Below are 17,286 nucleotides of genomic sequence, written 5' to 3'. Positions count from 1 at the left end.
AAGCAAGACTAAAGTTACCCAAACTTCAGTTTTGTGCAGCAATCTCCTCAAATGCTACCGATGAGGATTTCTCTGCTCCATTTTCAGATTTTCAGCCTAACAGCAAGAGTAAGGAAGTGAAAGCAATTAGCAGGGACAACATACTCCACTGATAACTACTTATCTTGCACACTATGAAAAACCTTCTGAATGACACCTAGTGCCATATTCAACCCCCTCTGCTTTAAGTTCAAATTCCATCTCTCCTATAGGCCCAGTGCATAACTACCCAGAAAGTCATTCTTGCAGTATTCTGCAACTGTTATATTCACCTGTGTCATCACAGAATTAGAGCATTATAAGAATATATTCATTAGCAATTGAAAGGTGATAATATAAGTCTAATTTTTAAGCTGTCCATTGAATTCTAAATTGAAAGGCATCACACAACCTAGTCTTCTGACATCTGCACTGTGTATCAAACAAAGAGCAGCTGAAGGGAATGAAAAAATCACTCAGTGATAGAAATGAATACTAAAAATCAATCTTAGGCATCTTTCTTGACACTCAGTTTCCTAATTCTGGTATTTTTAGCAATTCATAAATGAAGTTTCCTTAATAAATACCCATTAAACTCTGTATCATCACAGATATGTTAACACACAACAAAATTGTACACAAGTCCTCTCATTTCAACTTGGTTGTATACATGGTAAAATGTGAACTGACAACAAGATTAAAGAAGGAATACATTCTCTAGGATGGCATTCCTTGTCTGGTTGAAGGAAAAATGCGAACAAGCCTATCATCCCAAACCTACCAATAAAAACTGCTGCTAGCTGCCTGCCGTTGGTATGGAGAAACATACAATCACTATATTTATTAGTAGAAGTCTTGCAATGAAAGTACATACTTGACTCAGCTCCAGTTCCCCAACACAAAGTGGAATTTTAAAAGAGCCTTCACAGGAGGAAGGGGTAATTACATGATTGAAAGCTTGATATTACAGGCGGTCAACTCTAGCAACTGCAGTAATGTGCTAATGATGTGTGCAGAATATGACTATGCATTAACTTTTTGATAAGAATTTAACCAATGTCTCACAAAAAATGGAAAATGAAATTGCAAAAGGGGAAGGAACAATAACCACTCAAAAAAGTTGATGAGAGTTCTAGATAAAGGAACAGCTTTGTGATGCAAGAAATATATGGTGACAGTGTCTCACCCTGACATCTGCCATCAAAAATGATCACCTAGATATGTGGGCTTATCAGTGCACATGAAACCACAAAAACTGCTTCAAAATAAAAGTATTTGTAAATAACCAATCTGTAACATTCATATACGATATACCTATCAAAAAGGTACAGTTTCTTTTTGTTGGTAAAAACAGGTTGGGAAAATTTGCTCATATCCAGTATATTAATTTCTGCTAGTATTATTAAAGCAGAGTCCCTACTAAGTTTTGCGTTTCTTCTGAATGAGACCATTTATTCAATTCTCCAATCTAAAGCACATAGGTAAGAGATTAAGTACAACCATTATGTCATGTCTTCTCATAATTTAAATTATGACATTTATTTAATTACCTCTTCTTTCTCATGTAGCATTATATGAGCTTTCAGACTGGCAACTCTGGAGAACTTCTTGTTGCACACAGGACACGTAGGTTCTTCACCATTATGAGTACATTTGTGAAGCGTCAAGTTGAATTCAACATTAAATGACATTGGACACTGGTCACACCGGTGAGGCTGTTTGTGAAAGCCACAAAAATAAAGAAAAATTCAATCTTCCCATAAGTACATACAGCCTAGGTGACAGAAAATAAAATTGTTAAGAATGAAAAAAAAAGGGCAATTCAAATACCTAGATATGATAATGATCCTTAACAATACCAATTTTAATTATTTTCTGTTATTTGCACCTCACTACCGGAAATGCAAATACAGCACTTTAAAAGCACATAGGGGAAGAAGGTAGGGGAACTAAAGAAAGATGAGACTCCAAACAGACTGTCTGAAGAGATTGTAACTTAACAGGAGAAAAGAATGAGCAAGAGACGGATATAAACTTTCCTAATTTACTGAGATTTTGAAATCTCATTAAGCAAAATTAATAACTGAACCAGTAAAGAGCTTAGTTTACGCTAGGATTGACTGTTCTTTAGTTGGTGTCTGCACTATCAATTATCATTCTTTAAGAACACCTTCACTTTCAGATATAGAGGCTCTTACACAAACATGCAATAGCATTATTTTCACAGTATCAATTTCCATTTTCTATATATCTTCACAACATAGAAACTTGTGTAAATAGTTCTTTGTACACATGAATTATCACCTCAAAGTCTGACACTTTGTAAAAATTCACCTATATCTACAGCTACCTCCCCCAAGAGTAATAAAATTATTTTTCCATTGTATGCAAAGTAGTTTTAGCTTTGTGAAATAGAAACCAAGGAAGAGAAAAAGTGTTCCAGGCTACAGATGAAACCTGTAACAAAAGCTTCATTTAAAGTCAGTCCAGTATTAATCACACATCTGTATTTTTCTCATTCTTTTCTAAATCTGATAAACTTCATCACTTTAGCTGATCACAAATCTACTAATCTACAAATCTACTAGATTAGTTAGCTTGGCATTACTGAAAACAGCTATGAGACTAGCAGGATTCAGTTAATCCACGTAAACATTACTTTATTTCTGTTGTCAATGTGCAGAATTAGTTGGCAAATTCAACTAAAAAAAACTCCCACATTTTCTCACCCTTCATAAATCAAAGACACAAATCTGAATACTTCATAAATCTGAATACTTCATAAATCGAAGACAATGGCTAAAATTAAAAATTACTGAACCAGAAACAACAACCTAACTAAATGGCATTAAAATACAGAAGGTCCTGTCTCAAAGGAAATACAAGGAAACATGAAAGAGAGACTTCACCAAACTCTGTGGTTCCCCAAGTAGCAATTACTAGTGATATGATTAAAAAAAACGAAAACAATTTCTTGTGTTAGCTTTACTTGTCAGTATATGAAAATATCAATATACACTTGTATTTTCGAAGTTTGTATCTACTAAAATTCCTACCTTGTCATTTTGCTCGTGATCCCTCATATGGCGCTGGAATTGGGTCTCTTTTGGAAAAGACAGTAAACAGATCTCACATTTATGGCAGTTAGGTACTTGGTAGGGAAAATCACTGTTCTCAGTATTCAGTATCAGAACACCATCTACAAAATAAGCATTGACAGATTCGCATGAAGATACGTTTCTTATAATTTATTGCAAATAACAGAATTCTTTGAAGCAGTGACTATTCAAACTCCTGTAAGATTTTGAATGACAGTAAAGACTCTAAATCCACTGTATTCTGAAGATCTCACGCATAAACATTACTGCTTCCACTGACAGAATGAAAGGAACATATTCATACCTCTAGCTGTCAGGCGCTAAGGAGATAATTAATCGCCTTATCCCAGTAATTTGAAAGAAATTCTTTCTGCGCTTCATAAACACTCATCAACTTTGCACCAAAATAAAATGCTGCCAAGCACACTAGGCATAAGCATGACACTGCCAGGAGTTACTTTTAATAATATTACACCATGTGTTTCTAAAAAAAACTCCACCTTAAATACAACACAGTCAGCAGTTCCGACTACAGAGACTGTCTGCCTTCCCCTGCTCCCTTCTCTCTTTTTATTTTTCTTAGAGAAAATTCAGGCATCTTTTCTTTTTTCTACTTCTGGCAGTGCAAAACCTTTAATAGCTACCTTTACAGCTGTAAAACCAACACCAATGTTTCAAATTGCTGAGAGATGCAATAAACTGCCAAATTGTGTACATGTGAATTCAGTGGAGAAAAATATTACTTTTTAAATAGACCCAGCCTAAGCCCACACAGTTTTGTTACACAAGCTGCAAGCTTCTATATTCTCTTGCTCAAATAGCTGAAGTTAGTCCTATTAATGTTTTCCTTATAGCTCAAAAATCCAAGTTAAACACATTTTACACTTGAGAACATCCTATACTACTAAGGAAGTTGTCTTTATTTAAGAAAAAGTTTAAGAAAATTAATTGGAAGGAGCAGTTACAATACGCAAGATCATTCAAAGCAGTTTTAATAAAAGAAAAAATCAATTTAATTACGCTGTAGATTAAGGACACTAAAGTAAATAAAGTTAAAAAACCCCACAGATTCACATTTCAAACACAATAAACATCTCAACTTAAAGTACATCAATTATAGAATGCAACAGGATGCAAAAACACCGGAATCTTGATTAGCTAGACACACACAGTCTGATGTTTCCCTTTAAGAAAGTCAGTACTTCTTACCATACATGCAAAAATAAGGCATAGGAAGTAGCACCACCACTAGAAGTCTACATCATCCTGTTTACATTTTTTCAGAGGAAGCCAAAGAATGCAATTAATTCAGTATTTCTGCTCAGTACTGCACCTCCCTCAAAGTTCTGACTCATTCAAGAAGGGGGGGGGAATCAGTACCTTATGTCTTGACTATCTATTTTTCTTGCTAAAATTCTCATAAACAAACAAAGTTCGTAGTTGAGGAAGCTCTAGGAGACATTTCAGCACAAGATATTTTGGGCAAGAAATCACAACCAAAAAGATGTCCTGGGGATTTACACTTCCCATTTCTGTTCTAAGTCATCCAAACAACTTTTGCTTTGCAAAGTTTTGTTCTGCCTCCTTCCGTTGGAAAGAAATAATTGGCTTAAATATCACAATTATTTAACATATAGGAACTTAAACTTATTGCATTCATTAAAGAACTCAGCCGTAAATTCACAGTATATGCAAATCCTACCAATTACAGGTTTCTTTCTCATCCCTGAAACTGTCAACTCTTCAAAAGCTGAAAACCACAGCTTTAATTACAAGATATTGTCCTTTAAGCATCTTTATAATAAATATACCCAAACAGAATAAAAATCACAAAATCAGCTTCTGTAAACACTGGCATGACAAGAAAAGGAGAGGCAAAAGAAAAATCTACACCAATACTTGCACTACACGGAAGCTTTCCTTTCTGCTACAAACAAAAGAGTAACTGTTCAACCCTATGAAGGCCTGACCTCTCACTTTAAACTGACAACAGAAAAATGATCCAACCCATAACTTTAGAAAGGCCTTTAAACCTCCTCCTTGAGCTGAAGAGATTACCTTTACACATTCACTGTCAAGATCAAAGACACCAGAAAACATACAAAAAGAAAGACTAAGCAGTTGAAATAGCAGAGGTATAACTTGGACATAATCAAAGGTGCTAACTTCTCACAGTTTGAAACACAGGAAAAAAAACATGCTCCCTAGCATCCAAATGAGATTACCAAGTGACTCGCTTTTCAGGTCAGTAACATTTTTTATTAAGGTGTGCATCCATCTGTATCAACTACAATACTGACTTATCTACAGGCTAAGAATTTTCTTCTGGAATTCAAAAAAGGACTTCTAATTAATTATAGGTTAACAAAAACTTAAATACCTTTGTGATGTTTCAACAGAATTTAAGTGATAACTCATAAGTGTATGAAATCACACCACACAATGCACAGAGGCATACAAGAAGATATTTCAACTTTTCTTTAAAAAAAAAATGATTGCCACTAAAATAAACAGAGAAGGGTAACAAAAGCATAATCCTAAAATATTTCAGGGGAAAAAAAGAGAAAAACAGCCTAAACTTTGGGAAATCAGGATTTGAGCACATCACACCCCACGTGGAAGCACCAGGAGTTTCCAAAGACTAGTTCATGGGTGATCGTAAACCCTGAGCTGCCTGCACACCTTTCCACCTTCCTGATAGCTCTCAGAGCCTGAGGAAGTAGAAACTGAAGACACATATTTAGAAAATTCATGGCTTATGTCTGTAAAATCTTAAGCATTACTCTTTCAAAGAAAATCTTTGTAACCCTTTGCAAAGCCGAGTTTTATGCTTTTTTGGTCCTATCTTCCATATTGCTGAAGAGCAAAAGAAAACCATTTGGGAATCAGGACTATACCCTAGAAGCAGCAACTGGACTGTATAGTCCAGCTTGACTGGCAGAAGGCTTACTGCACAAATCCTTAAGGATAAGGCACAGCAAATCAACTTAGGTTAGATCCCAGAAATCTTCAAAGGCTCAACTATTGGAAGATCAGGCTGAAGACTTATCTTAAGCAGTTACAGCCAGTATGAAAAGACCAACAGTCCACTTCGGATTCAAAAGAACTCTGAAAGTTCAATTGTTTCACTTGCACTCAAAGGGCAAGACTGATATCTAATGTAGATTAAAATTAAATCACAACTTCACTTATTCATTAACACTGTGTCTGAAGTAGCTGAAGGGAAAGATGAGACTATAACGATCTTTCTTGACTTGTATTTTCACTAAAACAGTTTGGTTCTTTTACCAGCCCAATACTAGGTATTTTTGAGAGTTGCATGGCTCCCTTTTATGCAAGAAGTGACTTTTTATTTTATTCTTCCAGTAGCAACAAGGAGAGCATTCAGAATAATCTCCTTGATGAAATCAAGCAATTGAATAACAGCAAGGACAAAACCATTATGCTGTGTTTAGAGTTGGGAAGACAGAAAAACAGGAAAGAGACTGTCAATTACAACAGTAACAAGCAAGCAAATGACATTTTAACTTTCCAGGCAGGTTTCACGCACTCTAAGTATGACTTTTGGACTGTCTTCATTCCAATACAAGAACGAAGTAACAGTGTGACAGTTTTTTGCTAAAAGAATAAATAACCAGATGAAGACACTATTTATACTTTTACCTCTACACCACAGCAAATCAAACCAATAGCCTACACTACCATATTTAAAGGAAATATGCAGTTAAACAGTTGTACAATCACATTCCCTTCTCTCAGAGAAAGAAATGCTTTTAGATTCATCAGCTTAGACCACCGAACAAACCTAACACTGCAAAATACTGAACCTATCCTAAAAGCCAACATTTTTGAATACCCAAATACATGGGAGGCATGATATGGATCCTGTCCTTTTAAATGCACCGATTAATTTGTTACTTAAAAAACAAAACACCTCTAAATATTCCCTGTGTGCCAAGGGAAACAAAAATACTGACATGCATGACATAGCATTTGATGGTCACAATTCGCCATTTGTCAGATTACCAATCCTATCATAAATAGCTAATAAGGTGCCTATGCTCCCAGAAAAATATAAACATTGAGTTCACAGATGAAGCAATCTGTCTATTGTCAGATATGCTCTGTCCAGATGAACACACAACTCTGCTCTCTGTTAAAGGGTAACAGAACACCATTCAAGTCAACAACACAGAAGTTTGAAGTTTTATTGAAAAGACATTAATCGATTAAGCATGTAACATCTACAAACTTGCATGAAAAAAATGGCATGCTCTTACTAGAGAGAAGCTATCCACTGACATCCATAGACAAACAGATAGAAAACACAAAATGAGTATGAGAGTTACAAATTCCCTGAAAAACAAGTCCAGGTCTGCACATTGATGCAAATCATAACCCTTTCTGAACAGCTCCAGAGTTTAAAACGCTGCCATTTATTAACTGTATGGAAATTACACAAAATCCACTGCATTTTCTAGGGTTTTTTTCAGTTTGCACATATGTCTAAATGCAACATAAATTAACCCTATTCCATCACAGCCTGAGAGAGACGGACTAAGGGTCAACGGGGAGCACTTAGCTCACTGTCATACATTTTGGCTGTATTCTCATGGCTTGTCCAGAGTGCCCTGAAGTACCACAATCACATTTGCAAAGTATGGATCAAAGATACTAACATTCCAGTTCTAAGAGTATTTGAGTAAGTCCACCTTTATGTTACAAGCTTCAAGTTCTTTTGAAATGAGCCCTCACAGAGCACCAGGAATCAAACTTTGGGACAACTCCACTACAGATTTGTGTGATACAGCCTTCGTGAAAACTTGACCTTAACAGCTGAGTCAGCAAGCAGGTGTTCTTTGCTATAACCTGCTGATGACAACTCAGCATGGAAAGAGGAAGACAAAATGAGAGCACTCCCAACCATTCCTTCCTTATGTAAGCAGCACTGTGCCTCATGGCAGCCTGCAGTCCTCTCTGCAAGGCGCAGATGGACTCATTCAGCTGTAAAAGCAACACAGCACAGCCTTCTTATATCTCTAACAGCCTACTCAGATCCAACTGAGAGGATGTTGTGAATACAACACACAAGCTTGCGGAATTCATGGATGAAAACTTGTCACTTAAGTTAAATGGCAGCTGGCAAGTCTAGGGACAAAAGGGTCTGACCCTATCAAAACCTATTTACTAATTTATGAGTGGAAAGAAAGCAGTAGGACAGGAGAACAAAACAGGGATGGTGATATTCATGTTTCCTCCAAATGCACAAGAATTCATCAAACACAGATGATAATGAATCATTAAAACATTTTGCTTAGATCTGCAATCCTAAAAGAATCAAGTTAGTTTAAACCTAACTCAGCACTTTCTTTATGAAAAAGACCAGTCATTCCTCACGACTTCTGATGAATGAGACACTCGGAAAAGACACAATTCTCAATTGACATATCAAACCAAATCCAGAAATTCGGAATCGCTTACACACAAAAATGTAGTTTTGTTTCATTTTGGTCAATACTCAATCTGGAATCTAAAGTCATACCAGCCCAGACACTTTGCTTCCAGAAGCACATTGCTGAGATGTGCATCCAGGTGTGAAAAGCTCAGCATTTTCCAACACAAAGCAGCTGCACTCCTTTCTGGACCACAGATGACTCCAGAAATAGCAAGGCCACACTGATGCACTGCAGGCAGCAGAGAACCCTGATACGATATAGGATTAATAGCTCCATTATAGCTGGTTACATGTTGAGTAGATTGTACTGGGTCTGGCTGAGACAGAGTTAACTTTCTTCACAGCAGCCCATATGGTGCTGTGTTTTAAATCTGTGATTAAAACAATGCTGATAACACACCAGTGTTTTAGCTATTGCTCAATAATGCTTGTACAGTGTGAAGACCTTCTCTGTTTCTCACTTTGCCTCCACAATAAGCTGGATGAGGGTCAGCGAGAGCCTGGAGGAGGCAGGTAACACATATTAACCGAATGCATATTCCATGCCATACGAATCATGCAACACAAACTCGGGTACAGTCCTTCCAAGGCAGTCTTTGCTTAGAGACTGACTAAGTATAAGTCTGCTTGTGGGAGGTGGTGAACGCTTCCCTTTGGATCACTCGGCTGGGGTTTTTTTGGCTTTTTTTGGTTTGTTTTCTTTTCTACTTTTTTTCCTTCATTTATTAAACCGTCTTCACCACAACCCACAAGCTTTTTCTTGCTTTTGCTATTCCAGTTCCCTCTCACCGTACTGCAGAAGCTGCTGGGTGCTTTATTGCTGGCCAGGGTCAACCCATCACTTACACCATCCACATGATCCTAATCTACACATCCCTTAATCATAATTCTATTTCCTTAATCAGCTCTGATAGCATCATCTGACGTTCAGGTAAATATTGCTATATTTACTGCTAAATATCCCAAATCGGGAGTTATACTTTTCGATAGTTGCATTTGAAAACACTAAACTAGCATTTTTCAGCTGTTAGTTTTGATATGAATTGGATGCCTCGAGACCTTTACCCTTACCTGTGCCCAACCACTACACTGTTAACAGAAAATTAAGAATGAACTACACGATTTGCTAGATGATCTTCCCTCTCCTAGAGAGAGAGCATAATCTCACTGCAGCAGAAAAACTCAAAAGAAAAAAAGATGAGAGGTCTCAAACAGAAATTTAAATAAATTTGGAAACAACACAGGAATGAATGAGATGCGGAGGTATGAGCACAACTCTCTTAGCAGCAAACAAAACAATGAGAACCTGCGACCAGCAGAAAACTATGGAGAAGGGGAAGAACGAGGCTGAAGTTATCACACAGCTAGAACTTTAACACAAGTTATTTCAGTGTATAGTTCACTGAGGAAAAGGCACATCATATTTCAAGTATAGGAGGGAACTAATACAGAATTTAAAGAACACCAGTGTAATCTTAAGTCTATCATAGTCTCACCAAGACCCAACATATCCTTCCTGCATAAATTCAGATTTTGTTACTGTAGAACACTGAAATTACCAAAAAAACCTGTCACTATTAAACACTAAAGATACTCTTTTTAAGGCAAAAGCTTCAGCAGTTGTTGCTCCCGTAAGTTTCAAAAAGGAATTACCTATACTTATCATATTTGAAACACTTAGCCTACAACACAGCAGCAGTATTACCACCTCTTCATTCTTGCCTGCACAACATCACTCACCTATTCTTTTGTCAGTCAGAGTCATAAAATCCTACTGAACAACTATAAAAATAATCTACATCAGTCTTCCCTGAGTTTATATAAACCAGTGAGTTCAAGTTGCTTTTTTCTTCAATAATACAAAATTGGAATATAAAGCCTTAGAAATTATTTTCCCATAACTGAACATATCCAAACGCAGACAGGTGCCAGAGGACTGACAGGAAGCAGAGGCAGGCATAAAGCTACATTGCTTTCTGTGTTTCTTTTCTTGGTGTATTTAACACTTGCCACTCTTCACACGTGAATTCTGTTAAAATTCATGCCCTCAGAAGGCAGAGTTAAAACTCAAGTTTTAACTTCATTCACAGCAACTCAGTTTAAACTCGTGTCAAAATAGTAGGTTTAAATATAGGACATACACTCTAGGTTTAAAAATTGCTTCCATACACCCTGCAAATATTTCACTTTGCTGTTCAAAGAACTCCCCTTCTGCTATTTCAAAGTGACCAGACAGCTGTGAAAGTAAAAAACTGGTAATTTCATGTTGCTGCTACTCAAACAGTGACAAGTTGTACTGTACCAAGTACAAAGGAACTTCGCCATATGGAAGGAAAATTTAGAGCAAGAAAAGACAACTGAAGGTGCAAGAACAGTAAGGGTCCCCAAAATCCTTCTCATACACCTGAAATAATAATTCAAATAGAGAAGTAGTGACTACTGACCTGTGGTAACAACTACACACTTACTGTGTCAAAATGGAAACTCTCACAAATTAGCAGAAAGAACCAGTAACAAAGTCTCAAGTTTTCATCAAAATTTTCACAGGACCTACTGAAAACTCTTGGTCACTACAGTCGCTAATAAAACAGTCATAAGCACCCAAAATACTACTCTGGAGCCGTAAGAAATACATATTTAAACATCATCTTTTCATTGGCTATTTAACTGAACGTTATAAGCCTGGTATTTATTTCAATTACAGCTTAATAGCAACTGTTCATTGCTAGAATCTAATTAAAACAAAAAGCTGTGTGAGACTTTTGAAAACATCGTTAAAATATCAGGCCTATCATTTTTTTAAATCTTTTCCCAAAGCAAAACCATATTCCACCTTCCAAAACACTTGTCTTTGAAGGCGCTTTCTTTTTCAATTTTCAGGCATTCCACCCAAGATCCAAAAATACATAAAATAAGCGTCTTCTGCGACCTCAATATCTTAAACTATACAGAGACATATTCTATGCAAAGTCAGTAAAAATTTTCGGACTAAGAAAATATTACTATGATATCCAAGCTTCAATCTGCGAATTATATTCATGAAAGGGCATAAGAAAACACAAATATAAATAGAACACAATAAATGTTCCTCTTTTATTGTGTTACTTTAGCTGCACAAAAGCAGTGGAAACTGGTTTCTAGTGTCACAGAGACTCTTAAGTGAGCAGAGTAAATGGAACTGCACCTCAGCCCCTGGTTTCCAAAAGAATGTTGGAAACCATGCACAACTCACTTGGCCTGAAACTGACAGTTGAAAAGCTGTAATGCAGGTTACTTGGAACCACAGCAGACACACTGGAAACTCGAAGGCCACACACATGACTACTTCTTTTAACTTCCTTCTCAGGTCAAAGCCTATGTCACAAGAACCTGTGTAAATGAGTGCGTTAACACCAGTTATGTCTAAAGAGCTGCTTGTCCTTAAAAAAACATCAGCACAGAGCAGCACTTTTCCTAATGCATTCTTCTTGCTTCATATATATTGAACGTACCATCAGATTTTCCAAAAGCTAAGCGCCAAGGACCCACTGTACCCCTGTAAATGGTAAAAACCACTAAGCAGCCAGAGCAAGAATGAAAGGGCAGCAAACCCCCAAATAACAGAAGCTTAGCTCTTTTAAGCTTCTTGCGAATCTTACCCCATACTTCAGGCGCCTCAAATCACAGAATGATTAAGGTTGGAAGGGACCTCTGGAGGTTATCTTGTCCAACCCTTCTGCTCCAGTATGGCCACCTAGAGCCAGCTGCCCAGGACTGTGTGAAGATGGTTTTTTTAGTATCTCTACAGAAGGAGAGTCCACAGCTTCTCTGTGCAATTAATGCCAGTGCTCAAGTCACCCTCACAATGAAAAAAATGTTTCCTTATGCTCAGACAGAATCTCCTGTCTTCCAGTTTGTGCCCATCAGAGAGGTCAATTTGAACAGTTCAATTAAGTCATTGGTGTTTCGTTTAAAGGAAGATAATTGCAAGATGGTTTTGGCAGTGCCAAAAAAGTTCTCTTAGAATAGCAGCCATTGAGGTCAAGATACTGTTTTGACTATTTCAACCTAGAGTTTAGCTTTTTATCCAACATATTTAATCTTCATAGAACAAAGTATATGTTCTAGTATTTGACATGCACAGTGGTTAAAGAAGTCTGAGGAAGCTGCACAACAATACATTACTGATTAACCTTTATTTTCTTCCAAAGCTGTATTACCATAAACATTCAGACTGTACAACTACAGAGTGTGCCATTTCTCTTCCATGAAAGACATTAATATACCAGGGTTGTAGGACATCCGAGGGCCCCATTAAAAAAGCAATAAAACTTAAAAACGCATAACTTCTTAAGCAAAAGATATGAAATCTATTTTTGTAAACAGCTATTTTCTAAATAAAAATCCTCCCACTGGAAGCAAAGCCTATGGAATTCACAACCAATTTTCAAAGGCCGTAGGCCTATATCTGAATAGGACAAAGGGCCAAATGTCTTGAGAACATAAATTCCCCAAATTCAAGCCATCCTGCCTGCCAGAGGTGCTTCATTCATGACCTTCTCTTAAGACACAAGTAAGCGTAGGGGAAAAAAAAGCGTCATCTGCAAACAGTGACTTTGCTATTTTCCTCAAACTGCCGAAATCTCAAGAAGCAAAGACTTCAGAACCCACAGTATTTGCCTATAAAGGGCAGAATACTTGCAAATGCAGACTGCAGTGTCTGAGTCCCTGAGGAAGCCCTAGGTCCTGTAATTCTAAAGCACTGTCTGTAATCAGCCTACCTCTATGAAATTCTTTCACAGATAAATCAGTACATTTCTTTTTAAAAAAATCAAATACTTGAAAAATACAAATTACGATCAAACTCACAGTAAGTCCTGTCAGTCACCTTTTTTATTATAGGAAGGGTCTAAGATCAAACTAACTATAAGAAAAAGGGATACAACTACTAGACACTTCTTCTTAACAGCTTGACTCAGTCGTTTTCATACACCATGTCATCACACAAGTTGACATGCATGACACATCCACCCTTGCAAGAACTACTAGAAAATTAAACAGCCATTTTAGCTAAAATAAATTAAAAAAAAACAAACAACAAACAAACCAACCTCAGCTTCCAAAACTACTAGTAAATAGCCAGAGTTCCTTGGGTCTTTCTTTATATGCTTATTATTTTGTATTCAAAAAACGAGATCAATGGTCCGAAAACAACAAAAAAAAGGTAACAAAAAATTCTGGTAGGAACTAGTGGTCCATGTGGCTTTCTATACGGAGAAAACATTTCAACCAACTTCCACTCAGTTAACAATGCAGCAGGGTTGTTTTTTGCCTGCTGTCACGTTCCAGCTGTATAAAAAGTACTCCACACAAGGCTCACCTACACATACCTCTTGAAGAGCCAGATCTGCAAGCATTAAGAAAAACAGACATTCTAATTATATAGCCAAAATTTTCACTAGTCGACTTTCCACGATTGAAATAACCATGGTATTTCAGTGTTTCAAGAAACCCCCTCCCTATTCTATTTGGTTAAATAAAAAACAAAAAAAACCCAAACAGAATCTGCTACATGTTTGTACTGAAAAAGAAGCTTTTTAAGAGGTCTACCTGCAACACACTATTTTTGCAGTTTGGTGGCTTTAATCAGGTGTTACTCACAGATCCCTAACAGTATCAGCAGAAATGAATTACACAAAAGAGTCGGGAAACTCACTAGCCACAAACTGCTGGGGGAAAAAAAAAAAAAAAAAGGCCCAAGCACATCAAATCTTTCTCCAGTCATCGACAATGCAAGTAAAATTTGAGAGAGAAAAAAAAGTGAAGCGTGATGTGAAAAAAGCAGTTCCTTTCTAAACACACTACCTTTCTATATACTCACAAAGGAAACCGACTAGAAAGGTATTTTTTTAAAGACTCAACGCAAGCGATCAGAGGGATGGAAGAGTTGAAAAGATCTCATTTTCAGTCGTTTATCATCCTTTATTGGAAGCTCTCAAAGCACGGGGAGCGGGGGCTGGGGAGCAGTGTGAGGGGCACTGAGAGAAAGTGCGGTGGAAGAACTGGGAAGCCTCGCTCTCCTGCTTTCCCCGTCCTGTCTCCTCGCCTCCTATCCTTCTCAAAGCCCACTCGGGCTCTTTCTCCGGCACCCGCGGTGGCAGCACTGGCAGCGGCGCCGGGAGGGAAGAGACAAGCGAGGCCGGAGGCCTGAGCTGGGCAGCCCTTCTGCGGCGAGGCAGCAAGAGAAAGAAAGGCCAGCGCCGCCGCGGCCTCTCCCTTCTCCCCACCAACCTCCGCGATGAGGCAGCGGCTGCGGGCACGCGGCGGCGCGCGGCCCGGTATCCTTCCGCGGGGCCAGGCCGCGCTGCCTCCCGCTCCGCCACTCAAGGAGCCCTTTCGCTCCTCGCCGCTCCCCCCTCCTCGCACTACCCCGATAGGGAAGCGACTGGTGCGCACTCCGCGCGCTGCCCGCCCCGGCTCGGTATCACTGCGCCGGGCCGAACCACCCGCCTCGGCCCTCCCCGCACCCTCCGCGGTGGGTGAGGAGCCCGTTGCCAGCCGCCGCTTCTCAGAACTGGCGGGCGGCGCGCGCTGCCCCCGCTCGGTATCATTCCGCCGGGCCGCGCTGCCTAACCCTCCACCTTATACACTCGCACAATAGACCCGGCCTTCCTTCCTTCCTTCCCCCACCATATCCGGGGACTATATGCGGATTCCGCGGAGGCTTTTTCAACCTTCCACCACCACCTCCCTTTCCCACCGCCCCTAAGGTGGAACGGGGGGGTGCGCATCGCGCTCGCCCGAGCAGCGTTGGGTTTTTACCTGACTCGATGCCGGCCTTGCTACTCTCCCCGCTGGGTTTGGGAGGCCGCCCCCTCGGCATGGCTGCCCCCTCCCTCCTTCCCCCCCCTTCCAAGACTCCCCCTCCCCCCCCCTTCCCGCGTTCCACTCCACCCCCCCCACTTCCCGGCGCGCGCGCGCACACGCGCGCGCGCACACACACGTTCGGCATAGGCGCGGAGGAAGCTTGTGGTTGGTGAAGGGGGGAGGGGAGAGGCGCGAAGGGGGCGTGGCCAGGAGGGGGGAGCGGAGCCAGTCTCTATAATGAAAAGGCGGGGAGTGGGCGGAGCTTAGCGCGGGCGCGCGCGTGGGCCCCGCGGGGGTGAAAATGGGGCGGGGCCGGACTGGACCGCGCAGGCGTAGTGAGGGCGCCGGGGGATGGGGGGAGCGTGGCGGGGGAGGGGGTTGGGCTGCGCGTGCGCTGGGAGGGGCGCGGGGGAAGTAAAGGAACGACGGCAGTAAACTCTGTCAAAGGACTCGTTTTGGGGTTGTTAGAAAGCGAGTGTCCTTTAATGGGGCCTGGGCAACGGGAGGGAGCGAGCTTCATCAGCTGTGTGCAGCGAGAGCAGGGCTGGGACAGAATGTCTTTTCCATTTAGAATCCTAGAATAGGCTGGAAGGGATCTTAAAGATCATTTAAAGATCTGTCATGCATATGGATCAATAATCCTAGAAATCTTATGCATATTCTATTACTTAGGACTATATTGTTATTACTTCAGACATAGTGTTCTAATGGATGGTGCAGCAGGAAGTATCTTCCTAATTTGGAGCTTTGGAGCTATTTCTCTTGTCTGACCTTGCGATAAGGGAAGGCTCCAAACAGAGGTGATCCCCAACATTAGAAGGCTATGGGGCTGGTGGAACGGGTCCAGAGGAGAGCTACAAACATGATCAGAGAGCTGGAGCACCTCCCATACGAGGACAGGCTGAGAGAGTTGGGTTTGTTCAGCCTGGAGAAGGGAAGGCTCAGAGGAGATCTTATAGCAATCTTCTGGTACCTGAAGGGGCTACAAGAAAGCTGTGGAGGGACTGTTCACAAAGGCTTGTGGTGATAGGACGAGGGGGGATGGGTATACATTGGAGAGGGGCAGATTTAGACTAGACATAATTAAGAATTTCTTCACAATGAGAGTGGTGAGGCACTGGCACAGGTTGCCCAGGGAAGCTGTGGATGCCCCATCCCTGGAGGTGTTCAAGGGCAAGTTGGACGGGGCCTTGGGCAGCCTGGGCTGGTGGGACGTGCCTCTGCCCATCATTGCGTTGGAATTAGGTGATCTTTAAGGTCACTTCCAACCCAAACTATTCTATAATTCTCTGATTACAAAGAATACATCTGTTCAGCAGAGGTCATACTTAAGACATTATCTCCAAAGAATGAACACTTTCTGGAAAAAAACACATGGTTATCAGAGAGACATTCTGTCTGATTTTTAAAAAGTACAATTACTCAGATGAAACGTTACTTAAATAAAAAATACTCCATTTTTTTAATAGTAACTAATTCTGGTATCAGGGAGAGGGCTTCAAAGCTGCGTGGCTGTGGGGGCGTGGGCTTGCTTCCACTTGGGCATCTAGTCTGCAGTCCTCCTAGCCATAGGAGGCGGCAGCATGGTGGAGTTGCGTGCCTGTCACTCCAGCAGGAGGACTGAGGTTTGCTAGCAGCAGAGTGCCCAGGTGGCCAAGCAGGCCAACAGGACCCCTGGCTTGTATCATAAATAGCGTGGCCAGGAGGATCAAGGAAGTGATTGTGCCCCTATATTGGGTACTGGTAAGGTGACAGCTCAGATACTGTGTTCAGTTTTGGGGCCCCTCAGTATAAGAAGGATATTAAGCTGCTGGAGCGTGTCCAGAGGAGAGCTGCAAAGCTTTTGAAGAGGCTGGAGCACAAATCTTA

At 40.3% G+C, this 17,286-nt stretch overlaps 1 protein-coding gene across 7 annotated transcripts in view; it reads right to left on the bottom strand.

The window, feature by feature from the left end:
* ZNF236 (zinc finger protein 236) overlaps positions 1 to 15,434 on the bottom strand; it is an 83,345-nt gene extending 67,911 nt beyond the window's left edge. For 5 of the 7 annotated variants that reach the window (XM_054057333.1, XM_054057337.1, XM_054057334.1 and 2 more), the window contains exons 1-3: positions 15,373 to 15,434; positions 3,075 to 3,217; positions 1,569 to 1,733 (exon numbers count right to left, since the gene is read on the bottom strand). In XM_054057333.1, coding sequence (XP_053913308.1) covers positions 1,569 to 1,733; positions 3,075 to 3,217; positions 15,373 to 15,433 — 369 coding nt within the window. In that variant the 5' untranslated portion in view covers position 15,434. Of the gene's footprint in view, positions 1 to 1,568; positions 1,734 to 3,074; positions 3,218 to 4,325; positions 4,348 to 14,841; positions 15,033 to 15,372 lie in introns of those variants that run through there. The other 2 variants (XM_054057339.1, XM_054057336.1) reach the window with 2 other exon arrangements.
* Positions 15,435 to 17,286: the final 1,852 nt, after the last annotated feature.

The sequence above is a fragment of the Cuculus canorus genome, chromosome 2 (genome assembly GCF_017976375.1).
Source record: "Cuculus canorus isolate bCucCan1 chromosome 2, bCucCan1.pri, whole genome shotgun sequence".
Classification (NCBI taxonomy): domain Eukaryota; kingdom Metazoa; phylum Chordata; class Aves; order Cuculiformes; family Cuculidae; genus Cuculus; species Cuculus canorus.
Note: the sequence above shows the minus strand (reverse complement) of the source record. Positions and strands in the feature narration are given on the sequence as shown.